The sequence below is a fragment of the Protomyces lactucae-debilis genome (genome assembly GCF_002105105.1).
Source record: "Protomyces lactucae-debilis strain 12-1054 chromosome Unknown BCR37scaffold_12, whole genome shotgun sequence".
Taxonomy (NCBI): Eukaryota; Fungi; Ascomycota; class Taphrinomycetes; order Taphrinales; family Protomycetaceae; genus Protomyces; species Protomyces lactucae-debilis.
Genome location: NW_024468004.1, coordinates 231,726 through 251,017, shown reverse-complemented (window position 1 = coordinate 251,017; position 19,292 = coordinate 231,726). Strand labels below are relative to the sequence as shown.

Genomic DNA, 19,292 nt, shown 5'->3' with positions numbered 1-19,292 from the left:
CCATCATACACCACTCAGTCTTCTAACTGATAAGCTCTGATATCGAGTGATCGCATGCTGCACGGTATGGTCTGACGAATCGCCCTGATTGTAAATGTCTCGATATACTCTAGAACCGCGCAGCATTGCTGGGCGCACATCGTCGCCCGCTCTTTCTCAAACAAATCTCCTTGCGCATGCCGCTGGTACAGTCATTGTCATTCGAGATTTATCTGCTTCGACGTCTGTTAATTGCTTGTCTCAACGCTTGCTACACGTTCCTAAGCATCAGTCGCAGATCGCTGAATCATCCTCGAGTCATGCACGAGGCAGCGTTTCCCCTGAGCGAAGCAATTCAATGACGCTCAATTTTGAGGAGTTCGCTGAACCAGCCAAGGGCCGCGAACGTACAAAGTCACTGGTGAGCTTGGATATAAGTCCTGATGGCCGGTACGTGATCGCAGGGGAAGCAGGACAGGCACCGCGCATCTTGCTGTGGGACTTGTCTTCTTCGAGTCAAGAGCCGATTCAAATCATCTGCGTTCATACTCACGGCGTGCAGCTGCTCAAGTTTGCACCTGACTCGAGGCGATTCGTGTCGATCGGCTACATGCACGACGGTAATATACACGTCTTTGCGACGAACAACGCAGGCTCAGCCTTCCAAAAGGTGGCCACCAACAGAATCACCAGTCGTCTGAATTCGGTTTCATGGATAGGAGATCGCATCATCACGCTTGGCACTCGGCATATCAAGGTTTGGCACTGTGAAGCTGGCAAAGGGCGACGGAAGAGTCTCGAATCGCTCGACAGGCCTACACCACAACTTGAAGGCCGCAATGCCATTCTTGGTCAATTTGTGCAGGAGACCTTCATTGATCTAGTGCAATTGCACGATGTAACATGTGCGATTGCCTGTGGAGAGACAAGCGTATGCTTATTGGACTTGGATGAGCGTCAAGTGCGCCCATTGCTCGAAGGACGGAGCAAAATCAAGTGTCTATACAGTGATTCAGGAACATTGCTCGGAGCTGGCGATTTTGGTGCCCTAGAGGTTCTTCAAAGAGGTGGCTCTCTTGCCAATCAGCTGTTGCAATTTCAGTCGAGTGCAGTGGTTGAGAGCATACTGGGGACCGATCACTGTACCATTGTGGCCACAAAAGATGGTAAATTGCGAGTCTACTTCCGCCAAGAGGATCCAATCATTCTAGCCGGCAGTACTCCCGTGATTCACTATGCCGAGCGAGATGATGAAAGCATCACAGTCGACAAGAAGGCTGTCGTGACGCACATAAGAGAAACTGGTATTCTGCAAACCCAGCTCGGCTGTGCCTCGTCAGTCACTTCTGCGTCCGCTTGGGATCGGCTAGTTGTGCTTGGGCATGCAACTGGAAGTGTATCGCTCTGCAATCTTGAAACAGAACTTTCAGTCAAGCTGAGAGCCCATCAAGATGAGGTTGCAAATGTGTGCATGCTCCGCACCGAATGTGACATCGTCTTGCTTGCCTCTGCCTCTAAAGATCAGACTGTGCAGCTCTTCCAGGCCTCGTCACCGGATGGGCAGGTCCCACCCACTCTAAATCTTTTGCAGACTTGTGACGACCACACAGCAGCCGTCACTCAGCTTCTCTTGTTGCCGGACATGCTTGTCTCTGGTGCATCAGACAGAACAATCATCTTACGTCACTTTGCACTGAATGACGGCGAAATTGTGTGGAAGTCACGCCGGACTGTCAGTCTCAAGAGTGCGCCGACTTGCTGGGCTATTCAGGAACCTGGAATACTACTGGTTGCGACAACAGATAAGAGCATGCTACGCGTGGATCCCGTTACCGCAGTCAGCAAAGAGCTATACAAAACTGACGAGGCGATCGCACGAATGGCAATTTCAGGGGATAACCTATGCTGCAGCCATCTGAGCGACCGCTCACTAGCAATTCGCTCATTGGAGACTGGCTGTTGCATCTCGAATCGCGGATTTGTACACACAGAGCGCCTCACGAGTCTGATGTGGTCGAAGCGGGACCCAACTATTTGTGTAAGCACCAGCACAGATGGTCTCACTGTTCATTGGCGATTCCAAGAGCGCATTGGCGCAGAAGATGACGATGTACCGGTTCGCAAGCCCATTGGCAAAGCAGAGCTGCTCAAGCTATCTTCTCCTCGCCAGCAGGCCTTGACACGACCAGCGAGACGGAAGGCAGAAACGCCGCGGCAGTCCAAGTCACCATCGAGACCGCTGTCGCCGTCCAAACTCGGAGAAGGCCGTCATTCGCCTTCACCATCATCAGTTCCAATTTCTGCAGCCAACAAACGATTGCGCTCGCCAGCAAGGCCATCGTCTCGCAGCACATTCACGACGAGCGCTTCTAGTGATTCTCTAACAGCTACTGACACTACGCAAGAGCGCTTGCTAGAACGGACACTCAGTGCGCTTGAATCTTTGTCGGCAAGTCATGTGCGTATTCCATTGGATGATGCAGCGCTTGCACAGCTGCGAAGGGCGTCAAGCTGGTTTTCAGGTCAGGAGAAGCAGGTGCTGGCTATGGATGTTAATGAGTTGATGAATGTGATGAAGCAGAGATTGGCAGACAAGAATGAAGCAGCGTCTGAAGTATGACACATCTCTTGATAAAGACATGGACTATGAGTTTAGGAGGCTGTATCTATAGCAATGTTGTGACATTGTTGTCCCCAGGTAATTGCCCAATGTGACGTCGCATGAAAGCGGCAGGTTCATTTGCAATTCGTCAAAGTATTTTTGGATCGAGCTGTTATCACAACACCACATACTCGAGCTCCTACTTGTCACGTATAGCTTCGCTGGAACCGCGGGAGAGTCAAAGCTCCTGTTGCTCAAGGTCAGGTGTCGCTATCAATGCACCAAGCTGCATTCACTTTGGCCATCTTCATCGCTTGTTGAGGTCTTCCACATTTCAATTCGAAGCATTCACACTTTGCACTGTCTGTCGAACTAGCGGACCTTGTCCGTGTGGGCAAGGGTCTGTGGAAACTGATCCTTGCTACAATCATTGGTTTCTCTGTCTTCTTCTTGACTACATCCAGTAGAGACGCCCAGGTGGGACATACGGCTATGCTGCCTGCGGTACCATTGCTCATGGTCCTTGTAGCCTTCACAGAAACACAAGGTGGTCTGGAAAGAGCGCCATACTTGGATGCAATTATATCCAATCGTCAAGCCTACGCGGATCGGCACGGCTATCAACTTCTGATCAAGAATGCTGCAAAGTACAGTCCCATTGCGCCAGTGAATCCGAGTGCTGTCGAGCATGATAGTTGGATCAAATTGTATGCTCTGCGCGAAGTACTCCAAGAGCACCCTGAAGCAGACTGGATATGGTACTTGGACCCAGAGGCCCTCATTATGGATCAGAGCTTATCGCTTGTGAATGACATCCTCAAGCCAAGTGTGCTCTCCAACTTGATACTACGCGACGTGCCCGTTGTGCCGGGAGAGAACATCATCAAGACTCTCAAGACTCCAGACATGGAGAGTATCGACTTTATCCTCAGTCAAGATCAGCAAGGATTCAATGCACATTCATTTTTGCTTCGCAGAGGAGACTACGCCAAGTATTTGTTGGAAAGCTGGTATGATCCCCTCTTTCGAGCCTACGACAAATTTGAGAATCATGCGACCTCTGCACTCGAGCACATGTTAGAATGGCACTACACAACGCTATACAAGGCGGCTCTGGTACCAAAGCGACTCCTATGTTCTTATATCAATGCTGCTGGGGACATGGGTTATAAGGAAGGGGATTTCGTGCTGTTTTTTGAGGGATGTAACGGGCCTGCGAGGTCATGCGAGCATGAGATTGATCGTTGGTATAGACAAACTGCCGAGGGCAAGTCTGGCACGACTGCTGCGGTGCCAGCGACGGGTGACGTACCGCATTGACGCATCGCCCGATCCTCTTCAAGAGCATGACAATAAGGGACACACACACAAAAGGAATGATAGACACACGCATGAATAGACGTTCTACAAACCTGAAAATGGTTCTAAAGTTGCGGCATGCTTTCCGGCCCAGGCTCATTTAGCATCATCTCTGCCTCTTGCTTTGCCTGTGATCGTGTACTCAATGCCTTGAGGGCCAATGCGCGTCTTCGCTCTGCTTCAGCTCGATTTGCAACATTGGGCGTTGTTCGATGGCCGTAATCGTTGCGCTCTTCTTGATCGCCGAATGGGATGCATATACCGAGCGAGACGAGCAAGTCAAAGACTTTGTCACTGATGTAGTCTATTTGTCCATGTGCGAAATCCGGGAAGAAGCCAGAGAGACGAAAGGTCTCCGAAGCATCGCCATGCAGCGAGACCGAGTGCGCTGCAAGGTCTGGAGGTGCAGGCTTGTAGAATCGGAGGTACACCCACGATGCAAAGAAGCCAGTTATTGCTGTGGGTATAGTTTGAAAGTGTCCCAACAGCAGCGCCAAGATGCTAGTGCACAGCAAGTATATCGCAGGAATATGTCTCACACGTATTTTGATGCGATCCTTGAAGAGAGTGACTGTGTGTTCTGGCACGAGTTGCTTGAATGCCACGAGAATAGCTGCTTGAAGGCCACTCGAGCCATAGATGGCGTAGTGAATATAGGCTGTATCACGGGTCAATCCAGAGAGGAAGACTAGCCCAATGTACATCGAAATGCTCGTTGAAAGGCCAACAATGAGATAGAATTGTGCCAACTCCCTGGACGACCACGCCCGTTCGAGGTACCGGCCGCCAAGAAGCAAGACGGCGAAACTAATGACTAATGTCACAAGATTGCTCGAAACCACCTGATTGGTAATGAGCGTCCATGGCAAGTAGAATGAAGAAGCCGGGACGAGCGTTACGTACTTGACGATCCCGGCATCTGTCCGCGTTTCTTCGTCACCTGTGCTTGCCCAATGCCGATACCGCAGTAGCCAGGAGAAGAGAGAAAGAGCTAATGTCGCCGCGCAAACAGCCTTTGTGACAATAGGTATGCGCTTTAGGTCGATGATGCCCATGTAGGAGCTCATCTTGCGATAGAGCCAGACGACCAAGAGGACAGAGAGAACCCCCGTGGTGGCTGAGACTGGCTGAAAAGGCCGTTACAAGCTGGACTTGTGTTTCCTTTGGCAGGCCTGTGGCACTGTCGCTGTAAAACCGGCTTGCACTTGCGTGTTGTCGCGTTCAATATTCCGTGCGTCTTGAGAAATTGATTTCCGCGTCGCGTCAGCAACACACGCAAAGCAACAGAGCATGCTCGTGTTAGGAGTAGCCTGGAAGACATGGCAATATAGGCAAGGGCATGAAGAATGGTGAGAAGGCTGGCTGAGGGCCTTCAGTATAGGTCATAGATGGTATTTTCAAAGCTCCCACATCGACAAGAGCTTCCATCGGCCATTTCTTGGAGGCACAACTTTATTAAGCTCCTTAACATAAAGTATACATAGCGCTTCAGACAGATCATGTCCTGATGTATGTGGCTACAGCTGCTGACTGCCTCTCGGGTGCAGCTGTCAGGCAGATTTCGAGGTTTGCGCGCCAAAATTGAAGGGAAGGGCGCACAGAGACAAGAGACCACCCCGTCAACAGAACACAACCACACCTACAGTGACGCTCTGCTTCGGACGCCGTGTGCTGGTTCCTGCTCTGACGCTCTATTGAACAAGCTCTGCTCCTCAATTAGCTTTTCAAATCCCATCTGCTCGGCCTGCTCTCGTTGAAGAGCGGAAACAACTCCGCTTTCCCTTGTAATTAGCTCAATCGACCAAAAAACAGCCGCACAGATGATCCACTCGGACCAGGTCAACTATATAGTCTGGCGGTACCTATGCGAATCAGGTAAACTCATCGCACGGGACATATCCCACAGCATCGACTAACACACTACCCACAAGGCTTCGATCATGCTGCCTTCTCTCTCAAAAATGAAATGCGCAATGCAGATGATTTGGACCGGCAATGGGCAACACGTGTACCAACGGGCCATCTTGTCAATAGTCTTCAGCGCGCCCTCATGTTTGAAGAATGTCTTGCACAGCTCGACGAGGTATGTCCTTCTTTTGCTCATACGCAGCTCGCCAGATGAGAAGCGCAGTCACAGTAGCTTCATCAGCCACATGTGCTGTGCCGCACTCGACATTCAGATGGCAGACTGAGTTGCAGCCGATTATCATCATGACTGGATGCTAACGTGATGCAGAACGGCGTTGAGAAGGAAGCATCCGAGGTTATTCCATCAAGTCTTATTCCGGGTGTAAAAGGAACTTCTATGACAGCAGCGGCGATAGCTGGAGCGGCGAATGGGACAGTAAAGCGGAAAATCAATACTGCAGCTGCATCAGCAGAGGGGGACAAACGCCGGAGAACACCGCCGGCATCACCCAACGGCACAAGTGCAGCTGCTACGAGTGCTATGAATGGTGCAAAAGATGTCGTGATGACAGATGTCGCGAGAGCACCAGCGCAACCAAAATATCCGGTCAAGCAACTCACTGACAGCGATACGATCTCGCTCGAGGGCCACGTAGACATCGTGGATCATTGCCTCTGGCACCCTTCAGAGCGTCAAAGTCTACTCACTGGATCTGCGGACGGTACCGTGCGGATGTGGCAGTTGCCAACGAAACAAGGCGATGCGGCATCGAGCACGACCTTTTCCTGCTTGCCGTCACGCACCACTGACAAATCTGTCACTGCGATCGCTTGGAATGTATGAAACAAGCCTCTTTTTAAGATCACGCTGACAATAGAATGCAGGAACAATGATTGCCGCGGGCTCGTTTGACGGCGCGCTACGTCTCTGGCAAGCACAAAACAATATGCCTGTTGCGTCACCTGCGAGGTTTCACACGGGCCCCATCTTTGCCGTGAAGTTCAACAAGAAGGGTGATGCACTACTGACTGCTTCTGGGGACGGATTGATTGCTTCTTGGAATACAGCAGCGATGACACAACCTATGCAACGCTGGGATCTCAAGTCGCCTGTGCTCGATGTCGAGTGGATTGCTGATGCACTCTTCATCAGCGGTAGCAAAGACGGTCGTCTTTTCCTGTGGCAGCTCGGTCGCGAGACGTCTATACGACAATTCGATGGACATCAGCAAGACATCAACGTCCTCAAATGGAATGCCGTCATCAACCTCGGAGCGACCTGTTCAGACGATACGACGGTCCGTGTCTGGCGCGCAGATCAAGCAGGTGCTACACAAGTCTTGCAAAATCACCGATCACAAGTACAATCCATCGAATGGGCTCCCAACGCTTCCGGCGATAAACGCCTGCTTGCGAGTTGTTCACGCGACGGGCAAGCATGTATCTGGGATGTTGTACGTGGTGACTTGTTGCACGTCTTGCACCATGATCGATCTCTCTTCACACTCTCCTTTTCACCTGCAAGAAACCTTCTCGCCTGCGCAGGACAGGCTGGTGAAGTGTCGTTATGGGACGCTGATACAGGCAAGATGTTGGCAACGTATAAGACACAAGGCATGTTGCATAGTGTCAAGTTTTCCAACGAGGGCGGGAGATTGGCATTGGGTAGACAACGGCCGACCGGGGCCGTCCTCATGTTGCCAGCATTATAAGTTTTGCCAACCATAGGCGGTGTGCCATGTGTATTTAAGGTAGCTTAAGGTGCTCCAATTCATGTATTCAAACAGGGCTTGCTGCCATGAGCGACTTGGCCGATGCACTTGACTCAAGGACCTCAGCAAGGCCTTTGAGGGGTTCCTGAGCTGAACTTGTTTTAGCCTGAGAGACCGACAAAGGTGCAAATGTAACGCCCATGCGCGTCGCAACGACTTCCTGTTCTTCTAGTGCACGAACACTACGCTTGAGTCTGGCAGTGGAGGATTCAAGCGCATCCAAAAGACGCTGGGCAGCCTCAGCGTAGAGTGCAGCGCGTGTGCTGCCGGCTGGTGGCGAAACGGACGGATTGAGGGCAGCGAGAGCTTCAGCCGCAGATTGAGGGACTGTCGCCAGGAGTGCATCAATGGCAGATAGCTCTGCTAGGCGATCTGCTGTCGAGACCTTGACGGCAGTCTCTGCATCTTCGTCCATAAATTCATCATCATCCTCTGAAGCTGATGCCGCTTCTGAATGAATTTTCTCAGAGATTTTATCGTCACCATCGACTTGCATATCCTCAGCATCTGGGGCTTCTGCAGACTCGCGCGACCCAGCTTCAGCAACTGGTTCGTCGCCCTCTGTCTCATCTGCTGCCATCAGCTCAAAGCCATTCCTATTGGCCGAGTCTGGAGGTACTAGCCTTTCCTCCTCTGGCGAACTATCAATTTCAATGGGCTCCATGCCTGTCGACAGGAAAGGCCACCTGCTAGAGCCTGCCTGAGGTAGGTAGGCAGCTGTTGGGTGTATGCTTGATGCGTGTGAAGAATGGACGCTGCTTCTTTTTTTTGGCGACAGGAAAGAAGACGGACAAGCGCTAGAGCTAGTGTACTCCTTCTATATTGTGCCTAGACACCATGGCCCGATCAAAGCCACCGAAGCAGTCCTTTGCAAAAGATACACGGACAACAGCGGCATCAGAAGGTTCACTCTCTGCGTTCCACCCAACGCTCCCCTTCTTTGCCCATGCTCGACTCTCCCTCGACGCCTGGCATATTCGCGTACTAGATCCATCCACGACGCAGGCGAGAAATGAATATGTCCTCGATAAAGGCGTTGCATGCCGCTGTCTCGCTTGGGGCAATGTAGAGAAGCCGCAACATGCGCAAGAGAAGTCCAAGAAGAAGCAAAAAATAGACGCAGGGGCAGGCACTACTGATGCCATGCTTGCTGCTGGACTTAGTGATGGTTCTATCCAACTCTTGAGTCCGTCGCGTGAAGGGCCCTTGCAAGTATTGAAGGGCGGACATACGGGTGCTGTGACCGGGATTGCCTTTGCAGGCGATAAAGTATGGACTGTGGGCGAAGATGGCAAGGCGATTGAATGGCATACAGCGACTGGTAAGCAATTGACAACCTTGACGATTGATACGAGTAATGCGCTACGGTCAGTGGCAGTCCGACAAGCGAGTGGCAGCGACGGGCCGTGCCTTCTCGCTGCAAGCTATACTATTCAACAGATGACCCTACCAGATGGCGACATGGCCCAAAGCTACACGAATCACACATCACCCGTTCATGCACTTCTTTTTGCGACGTCGACACAATTTATCAGCGCAGCTGAAGATGACCGCTACATGAATCTCTTTACACTGGGAAACAATACGCAAGACAAGTCGTTCGTGGCAGAAGCAGACGTCAAGCACATCACAGTCAATGGAGCAACCCTCTGTGCTGCTACATCTGAAGGAGCCGTTGAGGTATTCGACCTTCAAAAGGCCACTACGAATGGCGCCAGCAACAGTAGTAAGCGGCGGAAATCCATGGTTGCGAATGCATCTGCCAAAATCACAGTCTCAAGACCAGACTCCAACAGCACTGTCTCTGTGCTTGACTTGAGTCTACGTCCAGACGGGACGTTGGTGCTCGTCTGGCTTGAAGGAGCTCGCGTTGTGTTTGAGACGGTTCGTGTGCGTGATGCGGAGGGCCAATTGGCCGCGTCTGTGAATCTTGTACGCGCACCACAGCCTGTCTTGGGTGCCCAGACCGCGGATGGCCAACTTGAACAATCTGCGCGACCTTACCAAGATGGTCAGGCTCGTATTGCTGCAGGTCATGATGAAGGTGACTTTGAGATGGCGGATGCAGCTGATGAGGAGGCTGAGGCGGACGTTGCAGATGAAGACTCTGAAGAAGATGCAGAACCGACATTGCAAGAACGACTACATGCGCTTGAAGTCAGTGGCAATACACCAGCGAAACAGAAATCAACGAGCAAGCAAGTCTTACAAGTTCCATCGGCAGGATCCTTGACGACTGTCTTGACGCAAGCACTCAAGTCAAGCGATACGGCATTGCTGGAATCCTGTTTGCATCAATCAGACTCCAAAATCATTCTAGCGACCGTGCGTCGGTTGGATCCCGTGTTATCTGTGGCATTGCTCGAACAGCTTGCAAGCCGTTTAGCGAGACGTCCAGGACGTGCTGGTGAGCTTGGTGTATGGGTTCGCTGGACGGTCGTTGTGCATGGCGGCTACCTCTCTTCTTTACCAAATTTGGTCAAGACCCTTTCGTCACTCCATGCAACACTCAGTAATCGTGCAGCGACACTACCAAGACTCTTGGCGCTTCAAGGAAGGCTCGATATGGTGCATGCACAAATCGAGCTGAGGAGGGAAGGTGACGTCAGACAGACTATGCAAGAAGAGGCCTCGGACGTTGAGTATAATGAAGGTGATAGTGACTTTTCCGATGAAGAGGAAGTCGAGCTTGAAGATGCGAGCGAACTCGGTGGTCTGGATACCAGTGATGAAGGATCTGCTGAGGAGGACTCGGATGAGGATGACGAGGCAGGTGACTTTTCAGATGATTCAGAGGGTGGTGATGCGTTTGCACAATTGGATGCGGATATGGAGGCACACGCTGCTATGGATGATGTGGAAAGCGAAGACATGGAGCAAAGTGACGATGAAGCAGAAGCTTGATCAGATGTTGTAGACTATGTGCTACCAAATTGCCTTATTTCCGAGAAGTAGCTCTTTCTCAAAGCACTGTCGCCTTGTTTGGCTTGAACTTGCCAACAACCATGTCAAAGACCATGACATCTTCGAGCTTGGAAGCCTTTGCCGCCGCTGCGAATCCTTGCATGTCAGCTGAGTTCACTTTCAAGCGCATCGCATACCGAGATGATTCGGGTCTTCTTTGATGTAATAGTCTCGGTCATCAAGGCTAGCAAATCGCACTACAAAGCCATGCGTAAATCCTTTCGCTTTCCCTTCAATGGATACATCTGCACCAGCTTCAATGCTCTTGATGTACGTCTTGCCCTTTTTATTCTTACATGCATCAGCTAAGCCGACGAAGTCAGCGCATGTCTTGCTAACGAGATGTGGTTCAGCGTCAATCATGAACTTGAAGAAGACACAGTGTAAAATATGAGGTCCTAGTCCGACTGCTGCAGCGATAGCGTCCATATTGAGATTGTGCTTGTAGCAGCGATGTGTAGGACGTGGGAATGGTTCCATCAATCCATGGACATTTGCCCATCTCGTCATCGTCAACCGTTGCGACAGCCAGCGAGGCCCAGCGCTCAACATCGCCTCGGACTTCTCTGACTGCTCAGGAATCTACGGCCTCGACACGGGCAAGGCAGGCGTGTAGATATCTTTGAAACAGAGATGTCCACAACCAGGAATCCGATCGCAACGACGAATGGCAAGACTAACGGCGCGACTCCCAAGAAGCGCGTTGCCATCGTCGGCTCTGGTGTCGCGGGTCTCGCTGCTACATGGGCACTCAATGAGTATTCACCACACGAGGCAATAGTTTTTGAGTCTGGCGATTATGTCGGTGGCCATACACATACTGTGACTTTTAAACAGGGCGAGCAAGAGACGCCTGTGGATTCTGGGTTCATTGTCGCCAATACTGCAACGTACCCAAACTTCCTTGCCTTTTTGAAGCATCAAGGGATTCAGATCAATGAGACTGAAATGTCCTTTAGCGTATCGCGCGATGCTGGTGCGTTTGAGTGGTCGGGAGCAGGTGGGTTGGGTGCTTTACTTGCTCAATCTTCAAACATCCTCAATGCAGACTTGTATCGTATGGTGTATGACATTCTACGCTTCAATCAGTACTCGACGGATATTCTTGATGCGAGGAAGGGATCAGACGATCAAGAGTTGACGATTGGCGAGTGGTTGGCCAAATACGGCTACTCGGAGAGCTTCAAGCACAATTACTTGATTGTAAGCCTGAAGCCTACTTTGTGTCAAGGAGTACGACTAACACATGTAGCCCATGACTGCAGCAATCTGGTCGACATCGCCAGACAAGGTCTCCCTCGATTTCCCAGCATTGACACTGATTCGCTTCATGTACAACCACCATCTCTTGCAGCTTGTTGATAGGCCGTCATGGCTGACTCTCAAAGGTGGTGCGATTGAGTACGTCAAAAGCATCACAGATAAAATGCCCCTTGGCTCCGTCAGAATCAATACACCCGTCCGTGAGGTCTATCGAGCAAACAGTAAAGTTTACGTCAAATTCCACGACAAGGAAGAAGTCTTTGATCACATCATTTTCGCCTGTCATGCGGATACAATCTTGCAGATTCTAGGTGATCAAGCAACAGCCGAGGAGAAGCGTATATTGAGCAATTTCACATTCAACGACAATACTGCCATTTTGCATTCCGATCTACGACTCATGCCCATACGACGCGCTGCATGGACATCTTGGAACTACATCACCAAGTCTGAAAAGTCAGACACCGGTGACGCGAGCAAAATGAATACAGACAGCGTGTGCTTGACGTACTGGATGAACAATTTACAGCATATTGATGAAGATACGTTTGGACAAGTTCTCGTGACGCTCAATCCGCTCTTCAGACCCAAGGAAGAGTTGATACAGGGTGAGTATGCGTATGCACACCCAGCATTCACGCCACAAGCAGTCAAAGCACAAGATGAACTCCCACGCATACAAAACAGTGATGCGTTATGTACGAGTTTCGCAGGTGCCTGGACAAAGTATGGATTTCACGAAGATGGCTTTTCGAGCGGTTTGGCCTGTGCTGTGGAGCATCTCGGGGCAGAGATTCCCTTTGAGTTTGTGGATGCGACATTTATGCGCGGTGAGCAACGGGATGTGAGCTGGAGCGATTTGGCAGCGCGCGGTCTCTTTGGCGTGCTTGGTGTGGCAAGACGCGCGTATCACTTGGTGCTGTAGCAGAAATAGAAACATATTGGCGAGCCGTATAGATATCAATAGAATGGCACGTTGCAGCATGCCAATAGGGACACATTGAACGAAAAGATGGATGAATGGATGCATTTTGCGTGCAGCTACATTGTCTAGTGCTGAGCCTTCTTCGATGGCATCAATCGCAACTATAGGTTAGCCTCAACCTTACAAACATGTGAATGGCATACAGTAGGATCTGTGAAGAGGGCTCGGCCCATAGAGAAGACGGCGGCGCCAACACCAAGAGCAAGAACAGCGGCGAGTGGCACCAACTCTGCGGGAACTGCATACATTGTCAGCAAAATGAAAATAAACAAATGGGGCAAACATGGCCAGCGGGTCTCGGCACTAGCTTCATGAATGGGAGCGAAGGAAGAGACTTGGCCCGGATGTACATACCATTCCTGAGCCTGGCGAATCGCTTAGATGTGGTTTGTGCGTGGTGCTTGCGGGCTGCGTCTTCGCGGAGAACACGGGAGAGGTGCATCGCTCGGGAGGGAGCAGACACTCTGAGCGAACGGAGGATCTGTGCGTTCATGATGGTATAGGATGTAGGAGAGTAGTAGAAGTAGTCTGAGAGCTGGTTCGAGTTGGGCTGCGAAAGAAGCCGAAGCACGTGATGGCACTCAGATGGGCAGACGCAGCCAAAGGATAATATAATGGATCAGTCTTGGTTCGATAGCTGGATCAGTGAGGGTGGAAAGACATATCACAGGCATGGCAGAGGAAGGCAAGAGCATTGGCAGAGCTGGAGATCAAAGGGGCCCCTGGTAATTGAAGACTGCACGATCCTGATCTATCCTAGGCCTGATACAGGCAATAACATCGACGGGCCAAGAGTCCAACAGCACATCAACACAGCAGCTCAAGTACAACTTCACTTTCTGGCGTGTTCGAATAAGCGCCAGCAATTCACTGGACTGGCCAGAAGGCTGAAAGCATTGGCGTCACAGTCGTCTTCTCCAAATTCCACACACCGCTCGTCGTGTAGATGTCCTTCCGAAGATGCTCCCATGCTTCATCTGCAGTCTTGCATTGCATGACAAGCACAGAGCCCTTGAATGTCGGGACGGTATCAGGAGCCGGGTGTTCTGCGACCATAGCGCCTCCCCTTTTCTGAGTCAGCCATTGATACACGATACAAAGAAAGCTGACCACAGGAAATGCTTGGCTTTGTTTTGCGCCCTTGCATTATCGAGATGCTCAGTCCTCACTGCTAATCGTCTGAGTAGTCATTAGCCACATTGTAGTCCCCTGCATGCAACTGCCTCACTTTTCCTGCGCGCCTTCGTGATCTGGCATGATGCAGAGAAAGTCCTTGAGGCCCGACATGGCAGCTGGTCCTCTGGTTGACAATAAGCGTGCCTGGTGTCTGAGCATCGTTGCTGGCAGCTGGTTGTCGCTTCCTCGTCCCACGGCGCCCAAACTCAAAAAGCGCGACAGATGAGATCATCACACTCAACACAAGACTAAAGCTGAAGCTGAGTAGCTGCCATGAGAGAAGGGCTCTGATAAACGCCGACAGTGACAATGAGCGATGCAGGATTCGAGGCACCAGTCCCTGTCCCAAACTCCGTCCAGAAGGCAGCAGATGAGCAAGTTTCCACAACCCGCTCAAAACCACCCATCAGCCAGCTTCCCATTACGGGCTTTGTCGCTGGCATCTTCTCTGGCGTCACCAAGCTCGTTATTGGTCATCCATTTGATACTGTCAAAGTGCGTCTCCAAGTATCCGGCGAGCGGTTCAACAACTCCGTTCTGCAATGTCTGTCAGCGACCGTCAAGAAGGAAGGCTTTCGCGGACTTTATAAAGGTGGCACGCCTCCATTATTTGGCTGGGCCGTCATGGATGCCGTCATGCTAGGATCCCTGACACAATACAGAAGACTCTTGCTCTCGCTACAAGGAACAGGTGAGAATATGGCAGAGGGCAAAGATGCAGGTCATCTCAGCATACCGCAACACTGTCTCGCGGGACTTGGCGCAGGCTTGACTGTTTCTTTTGTTGCAACTCCCATTGAACATGTGAAAGCAAGACTTCAAGTCCAATATGATGTTGCATCGCGTGCGTTTCGTGGGCCGATAGAGTGTTCCATGCATTTGCTACGGACACGCAAACTCTATAACGGCCTCGTGGCAACCATGGCGCAGCGTTCTTGGTTCTCCGTCTTTTGGGGCTCTTATGCCGTTGCGCAACAACAACTCGACAGAGCCAAGTATACGGCGAATTGGTCGAATGGTGCGAAATCCTTCTGGGCAGGGGGTATGGCAGCTAGTATCTATTGGGTCTTTGCCTTTCCTGCCGATGTCATTAAACAACGCATCATGACAGATCACCTCACCCAACCACGCTATGCAGGCTGGCGCGACTGTGCGCGACAAGTCTGGCAAGAAGCTGGATTACGTGGTCTCTATCGTGGCTTCCTACCAGCTGCATTACGATCTTTCCCTACGAATGCGAGTGCCGTCTTTGTGTTTGATACGACTATGCGATTCATGACAGAGCGAGGCTTTTAAGCCCATCATTAGCATTCATTGATTTACGTCTAACCCCCCACTCATTGTTCAATACGCTTGCCTATATATATGATATGTACTGATAGATCTTCTATGCAGATGAAAAAAGAGTAACATGTTTGGAAATGGTCATGACCTCAGACTTGCTTTAGCATTGCAAGAGCAACAGACCAAGAGGAGGTGGGTTGTAGTCCTCAAAGAATGTCAATGCTTGTCCACTTTCAGCAACAAGTTCATACGAGACACTCTTGCCAACAGGACAAGCGAATGTCGTCAAAGTCGTGTTGGTGCCAGGAATCAAGGTACCCGTGACGGCAGAGATGCGCGCAGGCTTCGATTGAAAACTGGCATTCGCATCAGCGACCGTGGCGAGTGTATACAATGTCACGGGGACATTAGGTCCACCAGGTCCACTCACCGTCCAATCAGTCGTACCTTGCAAACTCTTGATGTATTCCTTTGTTGGGAACTTGAACTCAATCGTACACGTACCTGCTTTTTGATAGTCAAATGTGAAAATGGTCGTGTTGCCATTGCCGATACTGGCAAAGTATTGAGGTCCATAGACACGTGCCGGGTTCGTCGTTGAGACAGGTGTGATGATGCGTGGGTAAGACTTGCTACCGAGGAAATTTTGATGGGCAGTTGCAGGACATGCTGCAGGACCTGTTGGTGCAATCACAGCTGGAGCAACGATAACAGGTGAAGCTGCAGTCGGTGGAGCGGCAGCAGCAACGACCGGTGTGTTGACTTTGGGTGCAGCAGGGGTAGCGACATTGTTGGCGACCGGCGCAGGTGCCACAGGAGCAGGTGCAGCGGCGACCACGGCCGGGACAGCTTTGATGGAAGCCACGACGACAGGTGCAACGACCGGTGAAGCACCAGCAGCAACAACGACGGCTGGCGCAGAAGACCGTGCAGGTTGACCGGCAACAACAACAAGACCCGTTGGTGCTACTTGTGCTGCTGCTGATGAGCGTGCACTTTGTGTAACACCGAGGGTGGTGGCAGGGCAGTCGCAACGCGTGACGTAGGTCGTCACATAGACGATAGGTGTGCTTTGAGCATTGACCAAACCAGCGAGGCCTGCAAGAAGCAGAGAGGTACTCTGTCTCATGATGTGAGTGGTTGCAAAGAGTAGCCGGAGGAGAGTGGCTTGGGCTCTGGTGGGTAGAGCAAGTAAAGAGAGTGTGCCGGGGAAAGAGTGGATGCTAGAACAAAAGACAGCAGACGGCAACGTCTTGTCTTATACAAAGGGAAGGCAGTGAGCATGTTACGAGCGAGGGGCCCCAGTCGCAGGCAGGGCATGAGAGGAGAGCAGCATGGAGTGATTGAGCAGCGAGGAGGGCGATCACGTATTTCAGCCGATCAAAGCAAGCCCGCGCGTACTGGCAGTGTTCGTCATGGCAGGCTAGACGCCGGGTTCCAGCTAAACTGCTGCACCTGAGCTTTGTCTGTGACAGTCTGTGTGGGTGTGGGTGTCGAGGAGTGCATGATGGCTCCTTGCTGCAGCGCCAACTCCTCGCTCGCACAGTTTAAAATTTTAGCCGAATGCGCGAAATTCAAATTTGACCCCTGGCTGGGAACTTGACTTCAGAACGGAGAGCTCAGGCTACACGTCAACCACCGGCAGGCAGGCAGGCAGGCAGGCAGGTAAGTCATGAACTGTTATTGCTAATGCATCATCAAATCATCGTCCATACGCCCGAATACCTACGCTGCAAGACACTATCCACCCCAGACCTCACGCAATTGTAAACCCAACATTCCCCTCGCGTATCGCGAGGCGTATCTTGTCCTGTGTCTCTGCGAGTGACTCATACTGCGGCAGAATAATCTGGCTGAAGCAAGTATGTGCAACCGGCAGCATCTGAGAAGATCGATAACGGTCCACCGAGATGCGAAACTTGAGATCCACCGTGCCTGTTGCCGGAATTCGATCAGACCCAGTAATGAACGAGAGTAGCGCTCGTTGCTGCATTGGATCAAGAGATTCGAAGCACTGCCAGAACCAAATGATGATAGGCTCTGATAGTGGATCTTTGCTTGCAAGTGGAAACCCTTCATAATTGCATACTGCCTTGAGGTCATCCAGATTCAACGCATCAGGCGATCCACGCACCAACAACTCAATCTCTTCCGCCCGCAGCAGAGATAGTGCATTACCACCAGCCACTTGATGGAATCCGCGTGACAGATGAAACATTTGCCGCTGGCAGCACTCCTCCAAGATATATCGACAATAGCGGGAAACAAACTCCCGCTTATTGCTCTGCTTAACAAGCACGTCTTCGCCATTCGGGCACAGTGGAATCGTCTTGAGAATCTTACTCGTGCCAACTTGTCGCTCTATCACAAACGTACGGCAAAATGTTTCCTCTAGGTCATCTCCCTTGTAGTCGAGCAGCTGCTGAAGGCCATGCCAAAGTTGTGGGTGGAGAACTTTGAGATCAGCCAGTGTGCAGTTCTGCCCAACCAATTTCTTGAAAAGTACCGGAGGCAGTTGAACATCAAGAATAGTCGAGTTGTAGATAGCCAAGCCCAAGACGACGCCCAGTAAGAAAAACTCAGAAGACTGCCCGGCCGACTCGGGATTGAACCAGCAAAAGTTGGACTGCTCGTCGCGAATGAACAAGCCAAAGGACGTATCAAAAAGTTGCCGACAGAGGAGCAAGAAGAATTCCTTTCGTAGACCACCAGCGTCGACGCCTTCTTCTCCCTGAAAGGTGACCACCAACTTCTTCTTGAGGTCGTCTTCGTGTGCAGGAATTTCTCTGAGTGAATCTTCCATGAGATGCTCACGTCGAATATTGAGCTCAAAGATTGCGGACGCGTCCTTGCCAGAGTCAAGGCTCGCAAAGTACGCCTCCCGGACTTTAAGACGCTGCTGGCGATATGCATCAACGGCCAAAATTCGCTGCTTCTGCTTCAATGTGATCCAAAACGGGTACTGACAGAAAGCAAATCGATCTTGTCGATTCTTCCACGCGCTGTAATCATTGTCAAAGTCGATATAGTCAGTCAGGGGATTGTAGAAGCGCGAGACTGGCAGTTGTACGCGAATAGCATTTGCACTGAAGAACAAGGCCATGACACGGCTCGTTGCTTTGACCTGCCAATCACGCTCATATTGTGGCGAGGCAGATGATTTGGAGCGCCGTTGTAGTTTACCGAGGCGATGTGACATGAATCGATTGATTAAATCGACACGCTGAGCAAAGACATCTGCTGGTAGTCGGCCAAACCAATTGACAAGAGACTGATGGCATTCGTTGGAGAGATTTGAAATGAGGCCGAGTAGTTTGCTGAGCAGATGATTGCCCGACATTCCTTCTTGTTCGGACTTCCGTACACTGAGAGCCGGGTTCTCTAGCAAGATCATGATGAATCTAGCATCTTGTGGATGCTTGATGCGTCTGCCTGGCCGATTGAGGAGCATCTCGGTTGTCTTGATGGTATAAGAGAGTAACATGGGCTCCTCCATCAGTAGCTTGTACATCCGCCGTACTTGCACCAGATCAACGCCACTCTCCGTCAAAATGGTCGGCCCTCGTGGGAACGACAAGTTCAAAGATCGCGCTGAGCTAAAGACCACTGATATACGCCTGATGAGCACATCAAAGTCCGGTGTCGCTGCTCCTGCAGCAGCTTGATTTGCTTTCGCCTCCTTAAGCAACGACTCAATCTCGCGCAACGTTAAAGGTCTTGCTGACCCTTCCTGCTCGGGTGTCTTGAAGTCATTCACAGTCGAACAGATGGTACAACGGAAGCAAGTTAAGCCCGTTTCGTAACGAAACTTGAGTCCAGACCCACAACAGATACAGGTCGCGGAGAGTTGCTTGACAATCGCCGCATTCGCATCGAGCGGCGCTGCGAAACTCGATCGTCGACGTTCGCCTGTGTCTTTCGCTACTGGCGTCGCATGTTTCTCCTTGACTGCGCTTTTAGGCCGCCTGAAGAATGCCACTTTGATCTTGTGTGTGTAATC

At 51.1% G+C, this 19,292-nt stretch overlaps 12 protein-coding genes across 12 annotated transcripts; 6 read left to right on the top strand and 6 right to left on the bottom strand.

The window, feature by feature from the left end:
* Window positions 1-6: 6 nt before the first annotated feature.
* On the top strand, window positions 7-2,687 carry BCR37DRAFT_380781 (WD40-repeat-containing domain protein). Its single transcript, XM_040869550.1, has one exon. The coding sequence runs from the start codon at window positions 95-97 to the stop codon at window positions 2,597-2,599; it is 2,505 nt and encodes an 834-aa protein (XP_040724553.1). The 5' UTR covers window positions 7-94; the 3' UTR covers window positions 2,600-2,687.
* A 67-nt stretch (window positions 2,688-2,754) lies between these two features.
* BCR37DRAFT_380780 (galactosyl transferase) lies at window positions 2,755-4,268 on the top strand. Its single transcript, XM_040869549.1, has one exon. The coding sequence runs from the start codon at window positions 3,074-3,076 to the stop codon at window positions 3,899-3,901; it is 828 nt and encodes a 275-aa protein (XP_040724552.1). The 5' UTR covers window positions 2,755-3,073; the 3' UTR covers window positions 3,902-4,268.
* BCR37DRAFT_380778 (eukaryotic integral membrane protein-domain-containing protein) lies at window positions 3,966-5,235 on the bottom strand. The gene has a single exon (XM_040869548.1). It carries the CDS (start codon window positions 5,005-5,007, stop codon window positions 4,006-4,008), a length of 1,002 nt encoding a protein of 333 aa, XP_040724551.1. The 5' UTR covers window positions 5,008-5,235; the 3' UTR covers window positions 3,966-4,005.
* Window positions 5,236-5,760: 525 nt separating this feature from the next.
* BCR37DRAFT_393550 (WD40-repeat-containing domain protein) lies at window positions 5,761-7,560 on the top strand (the record flags this gene model as incomplete). The annotated part of the gene is made up of 4 exons (XM_040871323.1): window positions 5,761-5,815; window positions 5,872-6,023; window positions 6,177-6,686; window positions 6,727-7,560. The coding sequence occupies 4 exons, from the start codon at window positions 5,761-5,763 to the stop codon at window positions 7,558-7,560; spliced, it is 1,551 nt and encodes a 516-aa protein (XP_040724550.1).
* Window positions 7,561-7,627: 67 nt separating this feature from the next.
* BCR37DRAFT_387941 (uncharacterized protein) lies at window positions 7,628-8,284 on the bottom strand (the record flags this gene model as incomplete). The annotated part of the gene is made up of 1 exon (XM_040870580.1): window positions 7,628-8,284. The coding sequence occupies one exon, from the start codon at window positions 8,282-8,284 to the stop codon at window positions 7,628-7,630; it is 657 nt and encodes a 218-aa protein (XP_040724549.1).
* Window positions 8,285-8,405: 121 nt separating this feature from the next.
* On the top strand, window positions 8,406-10,591 carry BCR37DRAFT_380767 (WD40-repeat-containing domain protein). Its single transcript, XM_040869547.1, has one exon. It carries the CDS (start codon window positions 8,458-8,460, stop codon window positions 10,522-10,524), a length of 2,067 nt encoding a protein of 688 aa, XP_040724548.1. The 5' UTR covers window positions 8,406-8,457; the 3' UTR covers window positions 10,525-10,591.
* Window positions 10,558-11,069, bottom strand: BCR37DRAFT_380765 (uncharacterized protein). The gene has a single exon (XM_040869546.1). The coding sequence runs from the start codon at window positions 11,062-11,064 to the stop codon at window positions 10,705-10,707; it is 360 nt and encodes a 119-aa protein (XP_040724547.1). The 5' UTR covers window positions 11,065-11,069; the 3' UTR covers window positions 10,558-10,704.
* On the top strand, window positions 11,041-12,772 carry BCR37DRAFT_399255 (uncharacterized protein; the record flags this gene model as incomplete). The annotated part of the gene is made up of 2 exons (XM_040871773.1): window positions 11,041-11,787; window positions 11,837-12,772. Exons 1-2 carry the CDS (start codon window positions 11,218-11,220, stop codon window positions 12,770-12,772), a joined length of 1,506 nt encoding a protein of 501 aa, XP_040724546.1. The 5' UTR covers window positions 11,041-11,217.
* Window positions 12,773-12,897: 125 nt separating this feature from the next.
* On the bottom strand, window positions 12,898-14,119 carry BCR37DRAFT_393545 (uncharacterized protein; the record flags this gene model as incomplete). Its single annotated transcript, XM_040871322.1, has 5 exons — window positions 12,898-12,933; window positions 12,976-13,070; window positions 13,765-13,898; window positions 13,943-14,011; window positions 14,061-14,119. The coding sequence occupies 5 exons, from the start codon at window positions 14,117-14,119 to the stop codon at window positions 12,898-12,900; spliced, it is 393 nt and encodes a 130-aa protein (XP_040724545.1).
* Window positions 14,074-15,378, top strand: BCR37DRAFT_57317 (mitochondrial carrier protein). Its single transcript, XM_040872370.1, has one exon. The coding sequence runs from the start codon at window positions 14,318-14,320 to the stop codon at window positions 15,302-15,304; it is 987 nt and encodes a 328-aa protein (XP_040724544.1). The 5' UTR covers window positions 14,074-14,317; the 3' UTR covers window positions 15,305-15,378.
* On the bottom strand, window positions 15,379-16,837 carry BCR37DRAFT_57127 (ubiquitin 3 binding protein But2 C-terminal domain-containing protein). The gene has a single exon (XM_040872368.1). It carries the CDS (start codon window positions 16,419-16,421, stop codon window positions 15,453-15,455), a length of 969 nt encoding a protein of 322 aa, XP_040724543.1. The 5' UTR covers window positions 16,422-16,837; the 3' UTR covers window positions 15,379-15,452.
* A 211-nt stretch (window positions 16,838-17,048) lies between these two features.
* BCR37DRAFT_348673 (ubiquitin-protein ligase E3A) lies at window positions 17,049-18,395 on the bottom strand (the record flags this gene model as incomplete). The annotated part of the gene is made up of 1 exon (XM_040867865.1): window positions 17,049-18,395. One exon carries the CDS (start codon window positions 18,393-18,395, stop codon window positions 17,049-17,051), a length of 1,347 nt encoding a protein of 448 aa, XP_040724542.1.
* Window positions 18,396-19,292: the final 897 nt, after the last annotated feature.